This window comes from Ursus americanus, chromosome 3, assembly GCF_024610735.1.
Source record: "Ursus americanus isolate L20-20 chromosome 3, mUrsAme1.1.p, whole genome shotgun sequence".
NCBI classification, from domain to species: Eukaryota; Metazoa; Chordata; class Mammalia; order Carnivora; family Ursidae; genus Ursus; species Ursus americanus.
Window position 1 is genome coordinate 82538868 of NC_142129.1, and position 14451 is coordinate 82553318.

Sequence of the window (14451 nt, forward strand, 5' to 3'; positions counted from 1 at the left end):
TTTTCTGTTTCTCAAAAGTGACCTGTGTTGGCTCCGTATGTGGTCTCTGTGAAGCTCCTGCACACCTCCTTCCTGCCACTAAGCGGTAGCTATTAGTGTCTTTCTGTGATCTGGTGGTTTCAGAAGAGTTTCTGAGCACAATAGGGAGAATGGGGTGGGGTGGGTGAGTAGAAAAGAATGTGTATGTAGCTAAAAACTGGAGAGTATTTTAGCAGTTTCCTTGAAGCTCCTTTGTTGTTTTTGGCATCGCCTCCTGTTAATTATAGCTTGGTGTGTAGTGGGAAATCTCAACTTTTGGCAGCAGGCAGCTCACTGTGCTGCTGCTCTTATTTACATTTGATTCTTTCGGATCCAGGGAGGGCAGGCCAGGCCTGGGCAGCCCCGGGGAGTGGAGCTGAAAGCCTGAGGTCTGAGGTCATGGTGATGTACTGGGAGTGGGAGAGGGCCGCGTGGGGCAGGTTTAGCAGTTCCGGGTTTTGGTCCTAAGAAAGGTCCTCCAAGGTCACTGACAGGTGATGGTTCTGGGCCACAGCCCAAGACCACTGTGAAGCCCTCCAAAGGGAGGAAGGCGAAGGGAAAAGAAAGGTTTGATTAATAGCTGAAAACGTTCTTATTAAGAGCCTCCATCCTTGGGGCGCCTGGGTGGCTCAGTCGTTAAGCCTCTGCCTTCGGCCCAGGGCATGATCCCGCCATTCTGGGATCGAGCCCCGCATCAGGCTCCTCCGCTGGGAGCCTGCTTCTTCCTCTCCCACTCCCCCTGCTTGTGTTCCCTCTCTCACTGGCTGTCTCTCTCTCTGTCAAATGAATAAATAAAATCTTAAAAAAAAAAAAAAAAGAGCCGCCATCCTTTCCCTGTATTGTTTCTGCGTTTATCACTAGTCCTATCAAACCCATAATGTGTTTAATGGACACACAAGAAACCTGTGAAGAGAATTTTAAAGAGAAAGGAGTGTCACCCGTAATCCTACAGTTCTTAACGTATCACCTGTCCATCCCCCGCCCCCCAATTTCCTCCTGGCCTTTGTCAGAGGTATGCATAGTAGTGACAGCCATCCAGAGGTATTTAATAAAGATTGCCAATTATATCAAACTGTTTCATGCTGCTACGTGAACTTTGTAATTATGACCTCTCATGGCTCCAGAAGATTCTGCTGGGTTGTTGGGTCCTAATGAATCATTTTTCTGTTTTGAGACATTTAGTTTGTCTCCAGCTCCCATTAAAAAAAAAAAATTGCTGTTAAAAATAATGTTGCAGTGAATAATTTTATCTAGACAGCTTTTCCTTTGATTTATTCATCCAAGGTTAAATATCCAGGAATTTTACTGGGCAAAAAGACTATGACAGTTTTGAAAACTTTTGTTTCTTATTGCCAAATTGGTATTCAAAAAAAAGTTGTGATTAAGTTACAAGGAATTTATGAGTTTATCAGTTTTACTATAACCTTATCACCATTGTGTATTGTCATTTAAAAATTAAGTAAATATAAAAGAGTGATATGAAGGTTTTCTTAATTTTTTACCCATTGGCTTATTCTAAGAATATGATTTGACTTTGCTTAGGAACGAAGTGGCTTATTTTTGCACTTTTTTTCCTTTTTTCTCTTTGTGCGTGCGTGTATTTGTGTGCAAAATGATGTGTTTTTATATTATTCATGTGTTTTTCTCCTAGATATTCACTCTGCCATCTCCTCACTTTTTTCTCCTCTTCCCTAATTAGCATTTGGCCCTACAGACAGATGTTTCCTATTAACCATTCCCAGACATGCTCGGGAGCTCCTTCACTGCTCCACGTGTGTCTACATGCTGGTAGGAAGTGTTACACAGCACACGTTCGAACTGTAGATCTCTTCATTACCTTGTCCACGCAGACGCAGACACGATCTGTCAGGGAAGGCAAAGGTATGCTGCTGGGATGGGCCTTGGGCTCTGGAGGAGATGGTCCTAGATTTGGTTTGAGCAGCTCCCCAGCCCCCACCCCGGTCACTCAGCAAGGGAGACAGACACAGGACACCTGGCTCTGATCTTTCTCATTTGTTTCCCCATTCCTGTTTGCACATTACCCCTCACTAGAAGCCGCTGCCTTTGACCTACTTCTTCTACCCCAAACCCCAGCTTAATTATATTGCAATGGACCTGCTTGCAGGGGCACATCCCACCCTCTGCTCCTCCTCCCTCCCCAGCCCCTGTTCTCGCCATGCTTATTCAGCTCAGGAGTTGGCTCTGAGTACCTATGACCTGAATCACGAGTTACCTTTCGAAATGAATGCATGCTTGCTGCCAGACTTTCCACGAGGCCCTTATTTACTCTCACCACGCTGGCTTCCATTCTCCTTGGTAGATGACTGCCCTGATAAGGAGTCAGGAGAGGGAAGGGCAAAGTGAAGCTAGATAAGCACTTTCTTCCTGCTCCCTCTGCAAAGAACTCTCCCGTGGAGTACTTTACAAACGTTTAATGTAGGAATATGTAATTTAACTTGGCATAAGCCAGTTAAATTAGCAGTTTATCACCTGAAAGACAAGTGGCTTCCTTACTTTATAAAATGGTTTCCAAAAGAATTTTAAACAATTCAACAAGTAGTATATTGAAACAAGGTCCTTGCCTTAAAAGCAATGTTATCAAGAGTGACCTTCCCACGAAGGATCTTAACCCTTCATAAAACATGGTTTTCTCTAGGGAAGTGGCAATTTTCATGAAAGTTTTAAAATTACCCTTGATTTTATAGTGAGAAGAGAAACTATTAAAACCATCTGACCACAGGAAGCCCATAAAGATTAGAAAATACATAGAAACAATAACTTACTGGAATATAAAGGTAAAAGGTGAATGAACATGCCACAAATGGAGAAATGGGAGTATTTTTACATATTTTTTAAGCCCGACATTTTAGTTTCATTTTATAAAGTAAGGAAAGCTTTTTTAGATTAACTCTCTGATCCAGAGACTGGGAAGGCCAGAAAGACTTAATGCCCTTCCCACTTACACCCACTCAGAAGTCATTGTGTTCCTTCAGGTGTCTATCAGGGGGTCTCCGTGCCCCTGAGCCATTGGGAAAACAATTGTTGGCACCTCGGCTCTTCTCTGGTCAGAGACTTGTTTATTTAATTATGCTTCTTCACTTAGAACGTGTTTTAAGAATACTGTTTAATTGGGCAGAGCATGAGTATTGCTTAGCAAAATACAAAAGACTTTTTTCCTTGACCCTCCCAATACAGACAACCACTGTCATTTAAATAAAAGTTTTGTTAGGGATCCAAAGTATCAACAAAATTACAATGGACTAGCTTACAATTTTTAAAAATGAGGATTGTTGCTTTGATAACAATGTAGTACCAGAAATGTCAATTGGTTATGTGGGAAATACTGATTTTGCCAAGTTCAGTTTGTACATACGTGATACTATGATATTGCTAGAAATACACATCTGCTTTTCATCCATGACTCCTGGCACAGGAGTTCCTAAAATCCTTGTAATTTCCTAAGAGCTATAGGGACATCTTTTGTTATATTTAGTGTTTGTTCCCAGTTCCTGAAATAGCACAAAGGTGAAAAGAATGTCTTTTGTTATTCATAACAAGCCCCTTTCAGCTACACCTGAGTTATGTTAATGAGGTGATTTTTTGGAAAGCACCTAAGACTGGGGGCTGGTTGCTTAAAGAACCAAACGTGTGATTAGAAGGTTGGAACTTCCCTCCTCTCACCTCCAGAGGCAAGAGAGTGGCTGGGAGATTGAGTTCAGTCACCAGTGGCCAATGATTTAATCAATCCTGCCTAGGTCATGGAGCCTCCATAAAGAACTCTAACTGAAGGAGTTTGGAGAGCTTCTGAGACAGATGAACGTGTGAAGGAATAGGAGGGTGGTTTGCCTCAAGAGCACATGGAAACTCTGAGCCCTTTCCCGCATGCCCGGTCCTACCCATCTCTTCCATCTGGCTGTTCCTCGGTTGTAGCCTTTTACGATAAACCAATACAGAATAAGTAAACTGTTTTCTTGAGTTCTGTGAGCTACTCCAGGGAATTGTCAAATCCAAAGGAGGGGGTCTTAGGACCCTCCAATATATATGCAGCTTGTGGGATCCAATGCTGTCTCCAGGTACGTAGTGTCAGAATTGAGTTAAATTGTAGGACACCCAGGTGGTGCTGGAGAATTGGTGGATGTTGCCGGGGCAGGAGGCAGGGGGTCTCCCACATTTGGAGCCCAGAAGTGAAGTCTTCTGTGAGTAGATTGTTGTAGAAGAAAAAGAAGAACATATTTTCTGAGACAGTGAATAATGGAAAGTTAGTTAATATTGTCAAACATAATTTTATGATCCTACAAAGAAATATTACTTCTTAGAGACAGAGCACCAGGTTGATAAAGTCATTCCTGTCATATCTACAGAGATGGGGGTACCTTCAGTTTATATCTCAGGTGATGAAATCGAGGAACAGACCCAGCCACTAGACTGTGCTGCTGTTCTCCATAGGTTTGGTTGGAGATGTACTGTTTAATGCTTAAGGTTGAAAGGAGACAAATATTTTCGAGTTGGCTTTCTCAGGGCATATGCTGGTTATGAGATGGAACAGTTTAGAACTATTTTTGTGATTACATTAAAAATGCAGCACATTAAAAATGGCTAAGAGGGGCGCCTGAGTGGCTCAGTCGCGAAGCATTTGCCTTCGGCTCAGGGTATGATCCCAGGGTCTTGGGATCGAGCCCTGCATCAGGTTCCCTGCTCCGCTGGGAAGCCTGCTTCTTCCTCTCCCACTCCCCCTGCTTGTGTTCCCTCTCACACTGGCTGTCTCTCTCTCTGTCAAATAAATAAATAAAATCTTTTAAAAAAGTAAATAAAAATAAAATAAAATAAAAATGGCTAAGAGAGGGGCACCTGGGTGGCTCAGTTGGTTAAGCGTCTGACTTCAGCTCAGGTCATGATCCCAGGGTCCTGGAATCGAGCCCTCCATCTGGCTTCCTGCTCCGTGGGGAGCCTGCTTCTCCCTCTCCCTCTGCCCCTCCCCCCTCCTTGTGCATGCTCTCTCTCTTTCTCAAAAAAATAAATAAAATCTTTTAAAAAAAGTGACTAAGAGAACTACCCAGCTGGGCAAAGAAGAGAGATTGTATTTTTCTAGATGTGGGGAAGAAAGAGGCCATTAATTTATAAATAGGATAACTGGCACTTGCCACATGCAGTCCCCTTTGCAGGAAGCCACAGGAGTTCCAGTCACTGGTCCTCTGTATGGATCTGCTGGTCTGTTCAGAGCACTTGGACTTGGTATGGTGCTTTGCTAGTTTCGTGGAGACACAGGTGTTTCTATTTTATTCTGTCTGTGCTAGAGGTAGGGGGTCACTGTGTTTCTCTGGGCTGCAAATAGAAGTTGATACCGAGATGGAATCTCCTGAAAGCCAAATTGGACTGATACTTTAGTTCTGCTCGCTGAGCCCTGGCATGGAGAGTAAAGGTTTTCTCTGAGTTGGCCTCTTCTCCTCTAAGAAGATGAGGGTTAATCAGATGTAGGACCAAAGCCAGAGTGCTTTTTAGAAATGAAAGGCAGATGTTTTTTTCCTGGCAGTAATTTGCAGATGAGCCAGAACCATGGGCTTTTTTTTTTTTTTTTTAATGCCCTAAAATCAACTAGCAATCCAAATCATAAATGGGGAACAATCTCTTAGTGTAACCCTCTGGTCCTTTTGTTCAAGTAATAGTTTCGATGGGTTTCATTTGGTAATTACTTCAGTCCTCCTAAGAGGCAAAGTGAGATTCTTTTTTTAACGTAATCTCCACACCCAATATGGGGCTCGAACTCACTACCCCAAGATCAAGAGTCACAGGCTCTACTGACTGAGCCAGCCAGGTAACCTGATTTTTCAAGAAGAGATTGGGGATTATTTCCCTTCTTTCACAGTCAAACTTTAAAGCTCCTCCTTGTGCAGGAAAACACTTCTGGGGTTTCCTTGAGAATCTGATGGCTTCTCACACCAGCATCACCCAGAAGTAGCTACATTCATGAGTATTTTCTTAGAAAATATTTTTGTGTATTTGAAGGCTTTCTGTGCTCCTCTGAAGTAGCCTGCAGTGTGCTTCTCGGGTTGTTGTGGCTTTTACTTTGTGTCGATGCAGTTGTCCCCGATGAGCACAGTGTTCTGTTCACAACGAGTTCCCTAAGTACTAACTGGCCAATAAAGGAGTGTTTTCCTGTGCTCCCAGGTTGACTGTTCGGATGTGATTGTACAACTTCTGCTCCCTGTTCCCCCCATTCTGTGTTCAAGCATCTAAAATTTTATCTTGGAGCTGCTTTAATTCTCTGGGTTAATGAGCAGACTGGTGTTCCCTTGATGTCCGAGATCCATCCTGGATTGGCTCTAACCTCCTCTTTAACCCTGTCTCCTATTAATTAACACAATCACACCGTTTTCAGACAGCTGGTTCTTGATCAGCCTGTAAACCAGAAGCACGGAGGTGAGGCAAACACGTGAGGGCGGGTGGGAGATGGCGATTACCTGGGCATGCTCAAGCAGTGTTTCTGTCCTGGCTGAGCACTAGGGTTGCCCGGGGAACTTCCAAAACTCAGGAAGCTCAGGTCTCACCCCACCGCAGTTCAGTGTCTAGGGGATGCCAGCCAGGTGTTTGCTGAGCTTGGGAATCACATGCTAGAGGCCGATATCTTCACCACAGAGAATGAAATGCTCTTGGTTGCTTTCTCTAATGCTCTCTGATCTTAACCCAGAATCCACATTCTCATCTCTCAGTCTTTGCTCACTCCCTACGTGCCCCATCTGGAACATCCTCTCCTTGTCTTTCACTTACTCAAATCCATTTTCAAACTCTGGGTCTTATCTATGACCCAGGCTTCCAAATAGGCCTTCCAATATACAGTGATCTCCAAGATTTTTCATAACTTAAAAAATCTTATCACTTATTGGGGCACATGGGTGGCTCAGTCAGTTAAGCGTCTGCCTTTGGCTGAGGTCGTGATCCCGGGGTCCTAGGATCAAGTCCCACATCGGGCTCCTTGCTCGGGGGGGGGGGCCTTCTTCTCCCTCTGCCTCTGCTTCCCCCTGCTTGTGCTCTCTGTCTCTCTGTGTCAAATAAATAAATCTTTAAAAAAATTATATCACTTACCTCATAGATGCCAAGTAGTGACATATGCCACTAGTTGTTTTCGTCTACGTTTTAGCATCCCGCCCGGTGACCTTCTTGAAAGACCTACAGGTTTATAGTAAAATACTTCCAGGACTTTTGGTGAACTGTGTTTCTTGTCTAAATATAAGTGGGTTTTGTTTGTTTATTTTTAAAACTCCGATCCTTTTCCTTCTAACTCAGGTTTTGAACTATTGTAGGTTATGGATTCCTTTGAACATCCGGTGCAAGCTGTAGGCCTTGTCCCCAGAAATGTGCTCCCACAACTCACTCCATTCTGCATACAGTCAGTGGGTTCCTAAGCCCCTTTGTAGCCCATCCATGAACTTGTTTAATCTGTTTATTCTCAGCTAAGAAAAGGGATCTTTTTCGTGGGGGCAGAAGGGGAAGGAAGGTCGCTTGGGAGAGATCTTTTCTGAGGAGCTACAGTGTGTGCATGGGGTCTTCTGACAGGACCGTGACATTTGGCCTGAGGGGAAGAGGCCCTTTGACGCGTAGAAGGGCACCAGTGTTCCTCAAGAGATCACAAGGACCACAGGGTGGGGGACTGTGGCAGCAAAGGAGGCAGAGCTAGTATCTTGGCCCACCACTAGATGTCACCACGACATCATTTAGTTGTGGGGCTTTGGTACTAGTGTGCCAGAACCCAGGAGTAGAATAGCAAGAAAGCTGCAGGGACTTCCTGTCAGGGATTTAATGCTGCCAAATGTTGGCAGAATTTGCTTTCATTATTATTTTTTTCAATAGAAGGAAGACCAAAGGGTGGATAAAGGTACATTAATTATAAATAAGTTGAAAGGGGAAGAAAAGTTGAGTGAGGTGGGTCAGTTAGGGAGTGTGATGTGACACCAGGGTTCCAGTTTCCCCTAGAAATGACCTGTGAGAAGAGATGTTGGTTGGATGGACCTTTCAGGCTTCTAAAATAGCCAGTTAATTTATTATGTAATTTACCAATGTGCCAAAATTCATTTTGAACCAATAGTGAACTGTCCTTTCAATAAGAATTTGGATAATGTGCTATTATTTAACATAAGGGCATTTTTCTTGATTGAGGCATATTTTATTTAAGTTCTGTTTTTTTTTTTTTCTTGCACTATAGCCAAGGCTGTTACCACACCAGGCATTAGCTCACTTTGTTTTATGGCTACACACTGCACTTTTGGCCCTAGTCAAATCTTTTACAAACACGTATATTTTGGCAAGAAAGTATATAATAAATCTATCTTCATTGATTTAAGAGAACCGTTTGTGTCAGTATATCTTTTGATATCAGCCACAGAAACATTTTTCTAGATAATGTCTCCATAGGCAAAGGAAACAAAAGCAAAAATAAACTACTGGGACTACATCAAAATAAGCTTTTGCACAGCAAAGGAAACCATCCATAAAACGAAAAGGCAACCTACTGAATGAGAGAAGATATTTGAAAATAATATATCCAATAGGAGATTAGTATCCAAATTATTTTAAAAACCTATACAACTCAACACCCCCAAAACAAATAATCCAATTAAGAAATGGGCAGAAGACTTGAATAGACATTTCTCCAAAGAAGACATCCAGATGGCCAGCAGACACATGGAAAGATGTTCAACATTATTCATCATCAGGGAAATGCAAATCAAAACCACAATAGATTTCACCTCACTCCTGTCAGAGCGGCTAGAATCAAAAAGACAAGAAATAATAAGTGTTGGTGAGGATATGAAGAAAAAGGAACCTTCATGTTCTGGTGAAAATGCAAATTGGTGCAACCACTGTAGAAAACAGTATGGAGGTTCTTCAAAAAATTAAAACTAGAATTACCATATGATCTAGTAATTCTACTGGGTATTTACTCAAAGAAAATGACAATACTAATTTGAAAAGATATATGCACCCCTATGTTTATTGCAGCATTATTTACAATAGCCAAAATATGGAAGCAACCCCAGTGTCCATCCATAGATGAATGGATAAAGAAGTGGTATACATATACAATGGAATATTAGTCATAAAAAAGAATGAGATCTTGCCATTTGCAACAACATAGATAGGCCTATAGGTATAATGCTAAGTGAAATAAGTCAGACAGAGAAAGGCAAATACCGTATGATTTCACTTACATGTAAAATTTAAGAAACAAAACAAATAAAAAGAGATGTAAAACCAGACTCTTAATTACAGAGAACAAACTAGTGGTTACCAGAGGGGAGTTGGGGTGAGGGATGGGTGAAATTGATAAAAGGGATTAAGAGGTAAAAACTTCCAGTTATAAAATAAATAAGTCTTAGAGATGAACAGTACAGCAGAGGGAATCTAGTCAATAAGATTGTAATAATGTTTGGTGACAGATGGTGATTACACTTATTGTGGTGAGCACTGAGAAATGTATAGAATTCTTGAATCACTGTATGTACTCCTGAAACTAATATAGCATTGTATGTTAATTATACTTAAATTTAAAATTTAAAAATTAAAAAACGGGTACCTAGGTGGCTCAGTTGGTTAAGCATCTGACTCTTGGTTTCAGCTCAGCTAATGATCTCAGGGTGGTGGGATTGAACCCTGCATGGGGCTTTGCGCTCAGCGGGGAGTCTGCTTGAGATTCTGTCTCTCCCTCTTCCTCTGCTCCTCTGCCCACTCTCACACATTATCTCTCTCTTAAATAAATAAATCCTAAATTAAAAAATTAAAAAAAATTTGTGTCAATGCATCTTTCAATTTAAAAAAATGTATTAGTATTGCATTGTATTTAAAAATAAATATAGTGGGGGGCACCTGGGTGGCGCAGTCGTTAAGCGTCTGCCTTCAGCTCAGGGCGTGATCCTGGCGTTCTGGGATCGAGCCCTATATCAGGCTTCTCCACTAGGAGCCTGCTTCTTCCTCTCCCATTCCCCCTGCTTGTGTTCCCTCTCTCACTGGCTGTCTCTCTCTGTCAAATAAAAAAATAAAATCTTTAAAAAATAAATAAATAAATAAATAAATAAATAAATAAATAAATAAATAAATAAATAAATAAAGTGGATACATTATTGCTTCAATTGTAGCAATATGTCAAAGACCTAGCTAGGATGCCAGCAAATTCTGTTTTGGAGTTTTGGAATATTTGATGACTGAATGTGAAACTAGTTCACTCCACCTTTCTGATTCCTAGGCTTTGAAAGACCTCTTTTGGAAGTAGATAAGCTTACCAGGACAGTAAGCCTATTTCCTGTGCTACATGTCTTACGAACATTCTCTGACTGAATGTTGCATTGTTGACACAACCTACGTCAGAAAAATGGGTCTCTGGAGAGGAAACGATACGATGTGTTTAATACAACACTGGTTTAATACAGGCTTCCCAACTTTGCCTTAACCCAGGTGACTCACACTGGTTTGGGGAAGTGAGCAGTGGCTCTCTCTGTAAACGGGGCTGAAAAGGAAATAGGGAAAGCAAGACTCTTTAGGTCTTACTATTTTAGAATTCCTGCAGGAGGAGAATGCCATCTTTCGTGGGAAGAATTCACTCAGAAATGCTGCCCTAGAAGAGCTGAGGAAGTAAGGCGAGCCTGGCTTTGCTGCAAGGCTTAAGTGGTCCTTGCTGGTCGGGGCCACAGGTCCTGCTTCTCAAGCTCACCAAAGCTTTTTGTCTTCTGCAGGTGCACAGTTTTAAGGGTTACTGGGAAAAACTGAACTCCAACCTGGAATATGTTAAGTACTCCAAGCCACGCTTGCTCTATAACAACAGCATGGTCCAGAGAGAATGGCACAGCCTGATCTCAGAAGAGGTTTGTGTGGATTCATGAGAATAAAGCAAGAAGCAAAAGTATAGTGCATCAGATGAGGTCTAAGGCTGGCTTCAATTTGCCGCACTCTCCCTAACCGCCAGGCCCTTTTGCATTGTCGCAAGAAGACCACAGTGCTTCTCTGATCTGTCTTCTCTTGAGGAGGAAAATCAGGTGCACAGAGGTTAAGGGACACCAGCAGCAGGTTCATAGTAGAAGTGAGATTAACATCCAGGTCTTTCTTACCTGTGTTCTTGCGTTACTTGTATAGTTAAAATTTGATTTTTAAAAAACCTAGGTGTTCCCAAATTAGTGGTTGCTAGCGGTTAGGGATAGTTGAAAGAAGAGTGGCTGGGACTGACTACAAAGAGGGCAGCACGAGGGAGATCTCTGGGGGGTGGAACAGTTCTGTATCTCGATTGTGGTCCATGAACCTACGTCCATGATGAAATGACGTAGGACTGTACACTCGTTCTAGCAATATCCGTCTCCTGATTTTGATATAGTCCTATAGTCATTTATATAAGATATAAACACAGCGTGGGGGGGGACTGGGTGAAGCATACATGAGATCTCTCTGTAGCATCGTATATAGTTGTAGTGTTATTCTATATAACACAACACTGTCTAGTTGATTTGCAAGTTCCTCTACATCTATAATAATTTCAGAATAAAATGCTTTTTTAACTAATTTTAAAGAACGTAGGTATTTTGATTAGTTGGAAAGTGTAGTTCTTTTTTCCAAAACTCTTTACTTTATTGCACTGTGTCCTTGGTGTGAAAAATGGCACCCACAAAACCTCTACCTTCCACAGCTCTGACATGTTCTTCCTTCTAGAAAACAGGAAGAAGAAGGTCCATGGTGTATGTGAGGAATATTCTTGATAATGCAATGAAGTAAGTAAAATTAGGGATAAGTGTACCTATAATGGATTTTGGATACCTTTCATGGAGGTAGCTTCCTTTTGCTGAGTATCCTCAACAGAATGATGCCGTCAGCTTAATGAAAGCAGCCACCTGGGCCCTGTTCTTGAGTCTGGTGCTCGAGTTTCTAGTGGGAAAATTGTATGTGTTAAACCTTACAGACTTGCATCCTGAGGACAGATGAATTATAAGCGATAAGTGGTGAAGAAAGCTCTTACACAGTGAGCACTTTAGGAGGGTAGAGAGAGTAGGTTCATTTAAAAAGCGTTAGTGGGCTGATGCGCTGGCTCTTATTTTGAAAGCCCATTTTCTGGATAGATGAGTCATCTCGGAGTGCTACAAGTATAGGCCCATTCCAACCCTGTTCTATTTTCTGTTCCCATTATTTCCAATAACTGAGAGCTGCGATTGTTCTAAATTATCGTCATTGTTTGCGCTACAGCGTTTTGAGATTTTATAATTGCCTAATGTGGCTTTTGCCAAGTTGATTAAAGTGTTTGAGGTTTTCAGCCGCCCGAGAACAGTTTCTGCAGTGGTTTTATGGAGGATATCTTTGTATGGTATTGTGGCTTTTTTTTTTTTTAATCTTCCTATGTGAATAACATTGGCTAATTTCTTTGTAGGGTGATTTCTAACCTAGAAGCAAGGAATTTGGGTAAGAAAAGACCTGTGATAAAGCCTTCTGGATTTCAGTCAGTGTTTGGTTTGTAACACTGTGTTTTCTACCCCTGTGGGTTGGCAAGAAAATCCCGCTCAATAGTGTAATGAGGGCAGCACCCTTAATATCTTCCTGTTAGAGTGACCACCCAGCTCCCTCCATGTCTGTCTTGGCACCAGGACCTTTAGGGACAGCTGCTGAATGTGTTTTTGCTGGAAGAGTCCCTGAGTGTTGGCCGTCTGGTTTTCATTATTTTTCTTCAGAGCCTTGATCTAATTACCGTGCCCTGTGGCTGTACCTACAGGATGCACTTGGGCAGTTCCCCTGGCTTAGGGCTGCTTTCTTTCCAGCTGTCTGATCACACAGGGGTCTTTGATTTTGGTTAACATTTGGGCACTCACTGGGCTAGGTCATAGGAGTACAAAGATAGGAGTCTCTGGGTAAGCTGTGTGGTTATGGGGGAGGAGCATGGGCTCGGAGCCAGACAGAACTTGGCTTCAATTCCAGTCCAGCCACATGCTAACAGTGTGCTCTTGGCAAGCCATGTGTTCATTTCGTGCATTAACCTTTTCAGGGCCAGGTGAGGGGAAAAATGAGAGTAAATGGGCTGATGTTTATAGCGCTTGGTGCACTGTACCGTCGCAGGTGGCTGCTTTGTCATTGATGTGTGAGGAAGACATGCTAACGTGTTGTTTCTAAACCAGGTGACGGGTGGTCTAGAACCATGGGGCGGGGGGGCGGGGGGGAATTGGATCAGGAGCGGGGATGGTTGGGGAAGAGAGTGAGCTTAGAAAAGGCTTTCCAGAGGGAGTGGCATCCAAGGTAAGTCTTGATTAAACACCCCGCCAGGTGAAACTGGGGGAAGAGAATGCTAAGCGTATCCAGGCACAAGCTTTTTTTGTGGTTTTGTCACTGGAATGCTTTCATCCCTCATAAAGGCCAGCCTCCATTTAAAAAGTTTTATTTTTATATCCCACTTTTGTTTTATAGGCTTGGATGTTTAGGTGTGTGCTGGGTGACCCTAACGGTGCATTGTGGGACATCCTGCAGCTGTGCACACAGCTCATGGGAACCATGACAGTGAACTTGTGATCCAGCCCAGGGCGACAGAGCCTGTGCTCACTGAGCAGCCCGAGGGAACCAGCCTCTGTCTGTGTTACCAGGCCGTCTGTGCCCGAAGCCAGGGGTTCTCCCACTAGCACCAGGCAGCGACAGCAGGCAGGAGTCCTGCCCAGCAGCCAGGGTGTGAATGTGCCTGGTTCAGGCTCGCCCTTCTTGCTTGGCTAGGAAGTTTGCAGTACGGGAAATGTTGCCGGTTGTCGAGGTTTTTGTTGTGTCCATCACTCCTGTGCCCCTGTTAGAGCTCCTGCTCCTGTGCTTTTGGCCTGTTTGCATCTGTGGCCAGTCATTCTCTCTGAGTGCACTTTGGGAGCTTGTCCCTTCCTCTCACGTGCTTGGCTTGCACTAGCATCCTAGGAAGAATGTCATCACTAACAGAAACAGAACAGTCTGGGTGAAATTCAGGGCTGCTAGTGTCAAGTTTTGAATTGCTTCATCTTAATCAAAATCTTGTGTGGGATCCAGGTAGGATTTATCCTGAGGGGGCAAGAGGCACCTGTGCTGTCCCACACAGGGTCATCAGCCCTCTGACTGGAGCAGTTCTGCTCTCTTGACAGGTGCGTGCCTCAGCTGCTCCAGGAGGGGAGAGCAGGGCACGAAGGTGCTGTTAGAGGAGTGTTAGGGCACATCTTGGAACAAGACTGTGTTTGTCTGCTCCTCCAGTCTGCTGGTATAGTGCAAATCATGGTGGAGAAAGTGCCATCGGATTTAACCTTACATGTCACTTTTCCATCTTGAGCTGGTTACCTGTTTAGTCGGATAACTTGTGTTAATTAGTATTATTTGCTACATTAATTGATAAGTCCCCTCAGTTCAGTGACTCTCAAAGTCCCTAACCTATAGGGGGCCACAAAGAAGGCAGTCATGCAATCCTTCCATCAAGTC

At 43.1% G+C, this 14451-nt stretch overlaps 1 protein-coding gene across 6 annotated transcripts in view; it reads left to right on the forward strand.

The window, feature by feature from the left end:
- GSAP (gamma-secretase activating protein) overlaps positions 1–14451 on the forward strand; it is a 79263-nt gene that overhangs the window by 48855 nt on the left and 15957 nt on the right. For all 6 annotated transcript variants that reach the window (XM_045793404.2, XM_045793405.2, XM_045793407.2 and 3 more), the window contains 3 exons: positions 10740–10868; positions 11704–11762; positions 12413–12444. In XM_045793404.2, coding sequence (XP_045649360.1) covers positions 10740–10868; positions 11704–11762; positions 12413–12444 — 220 coding nt within the window. The remainder of the gene's footprint in view (positions 1–10739; positions 10869–11703; positions 11763–12412; positions 12445–14451) is intronic.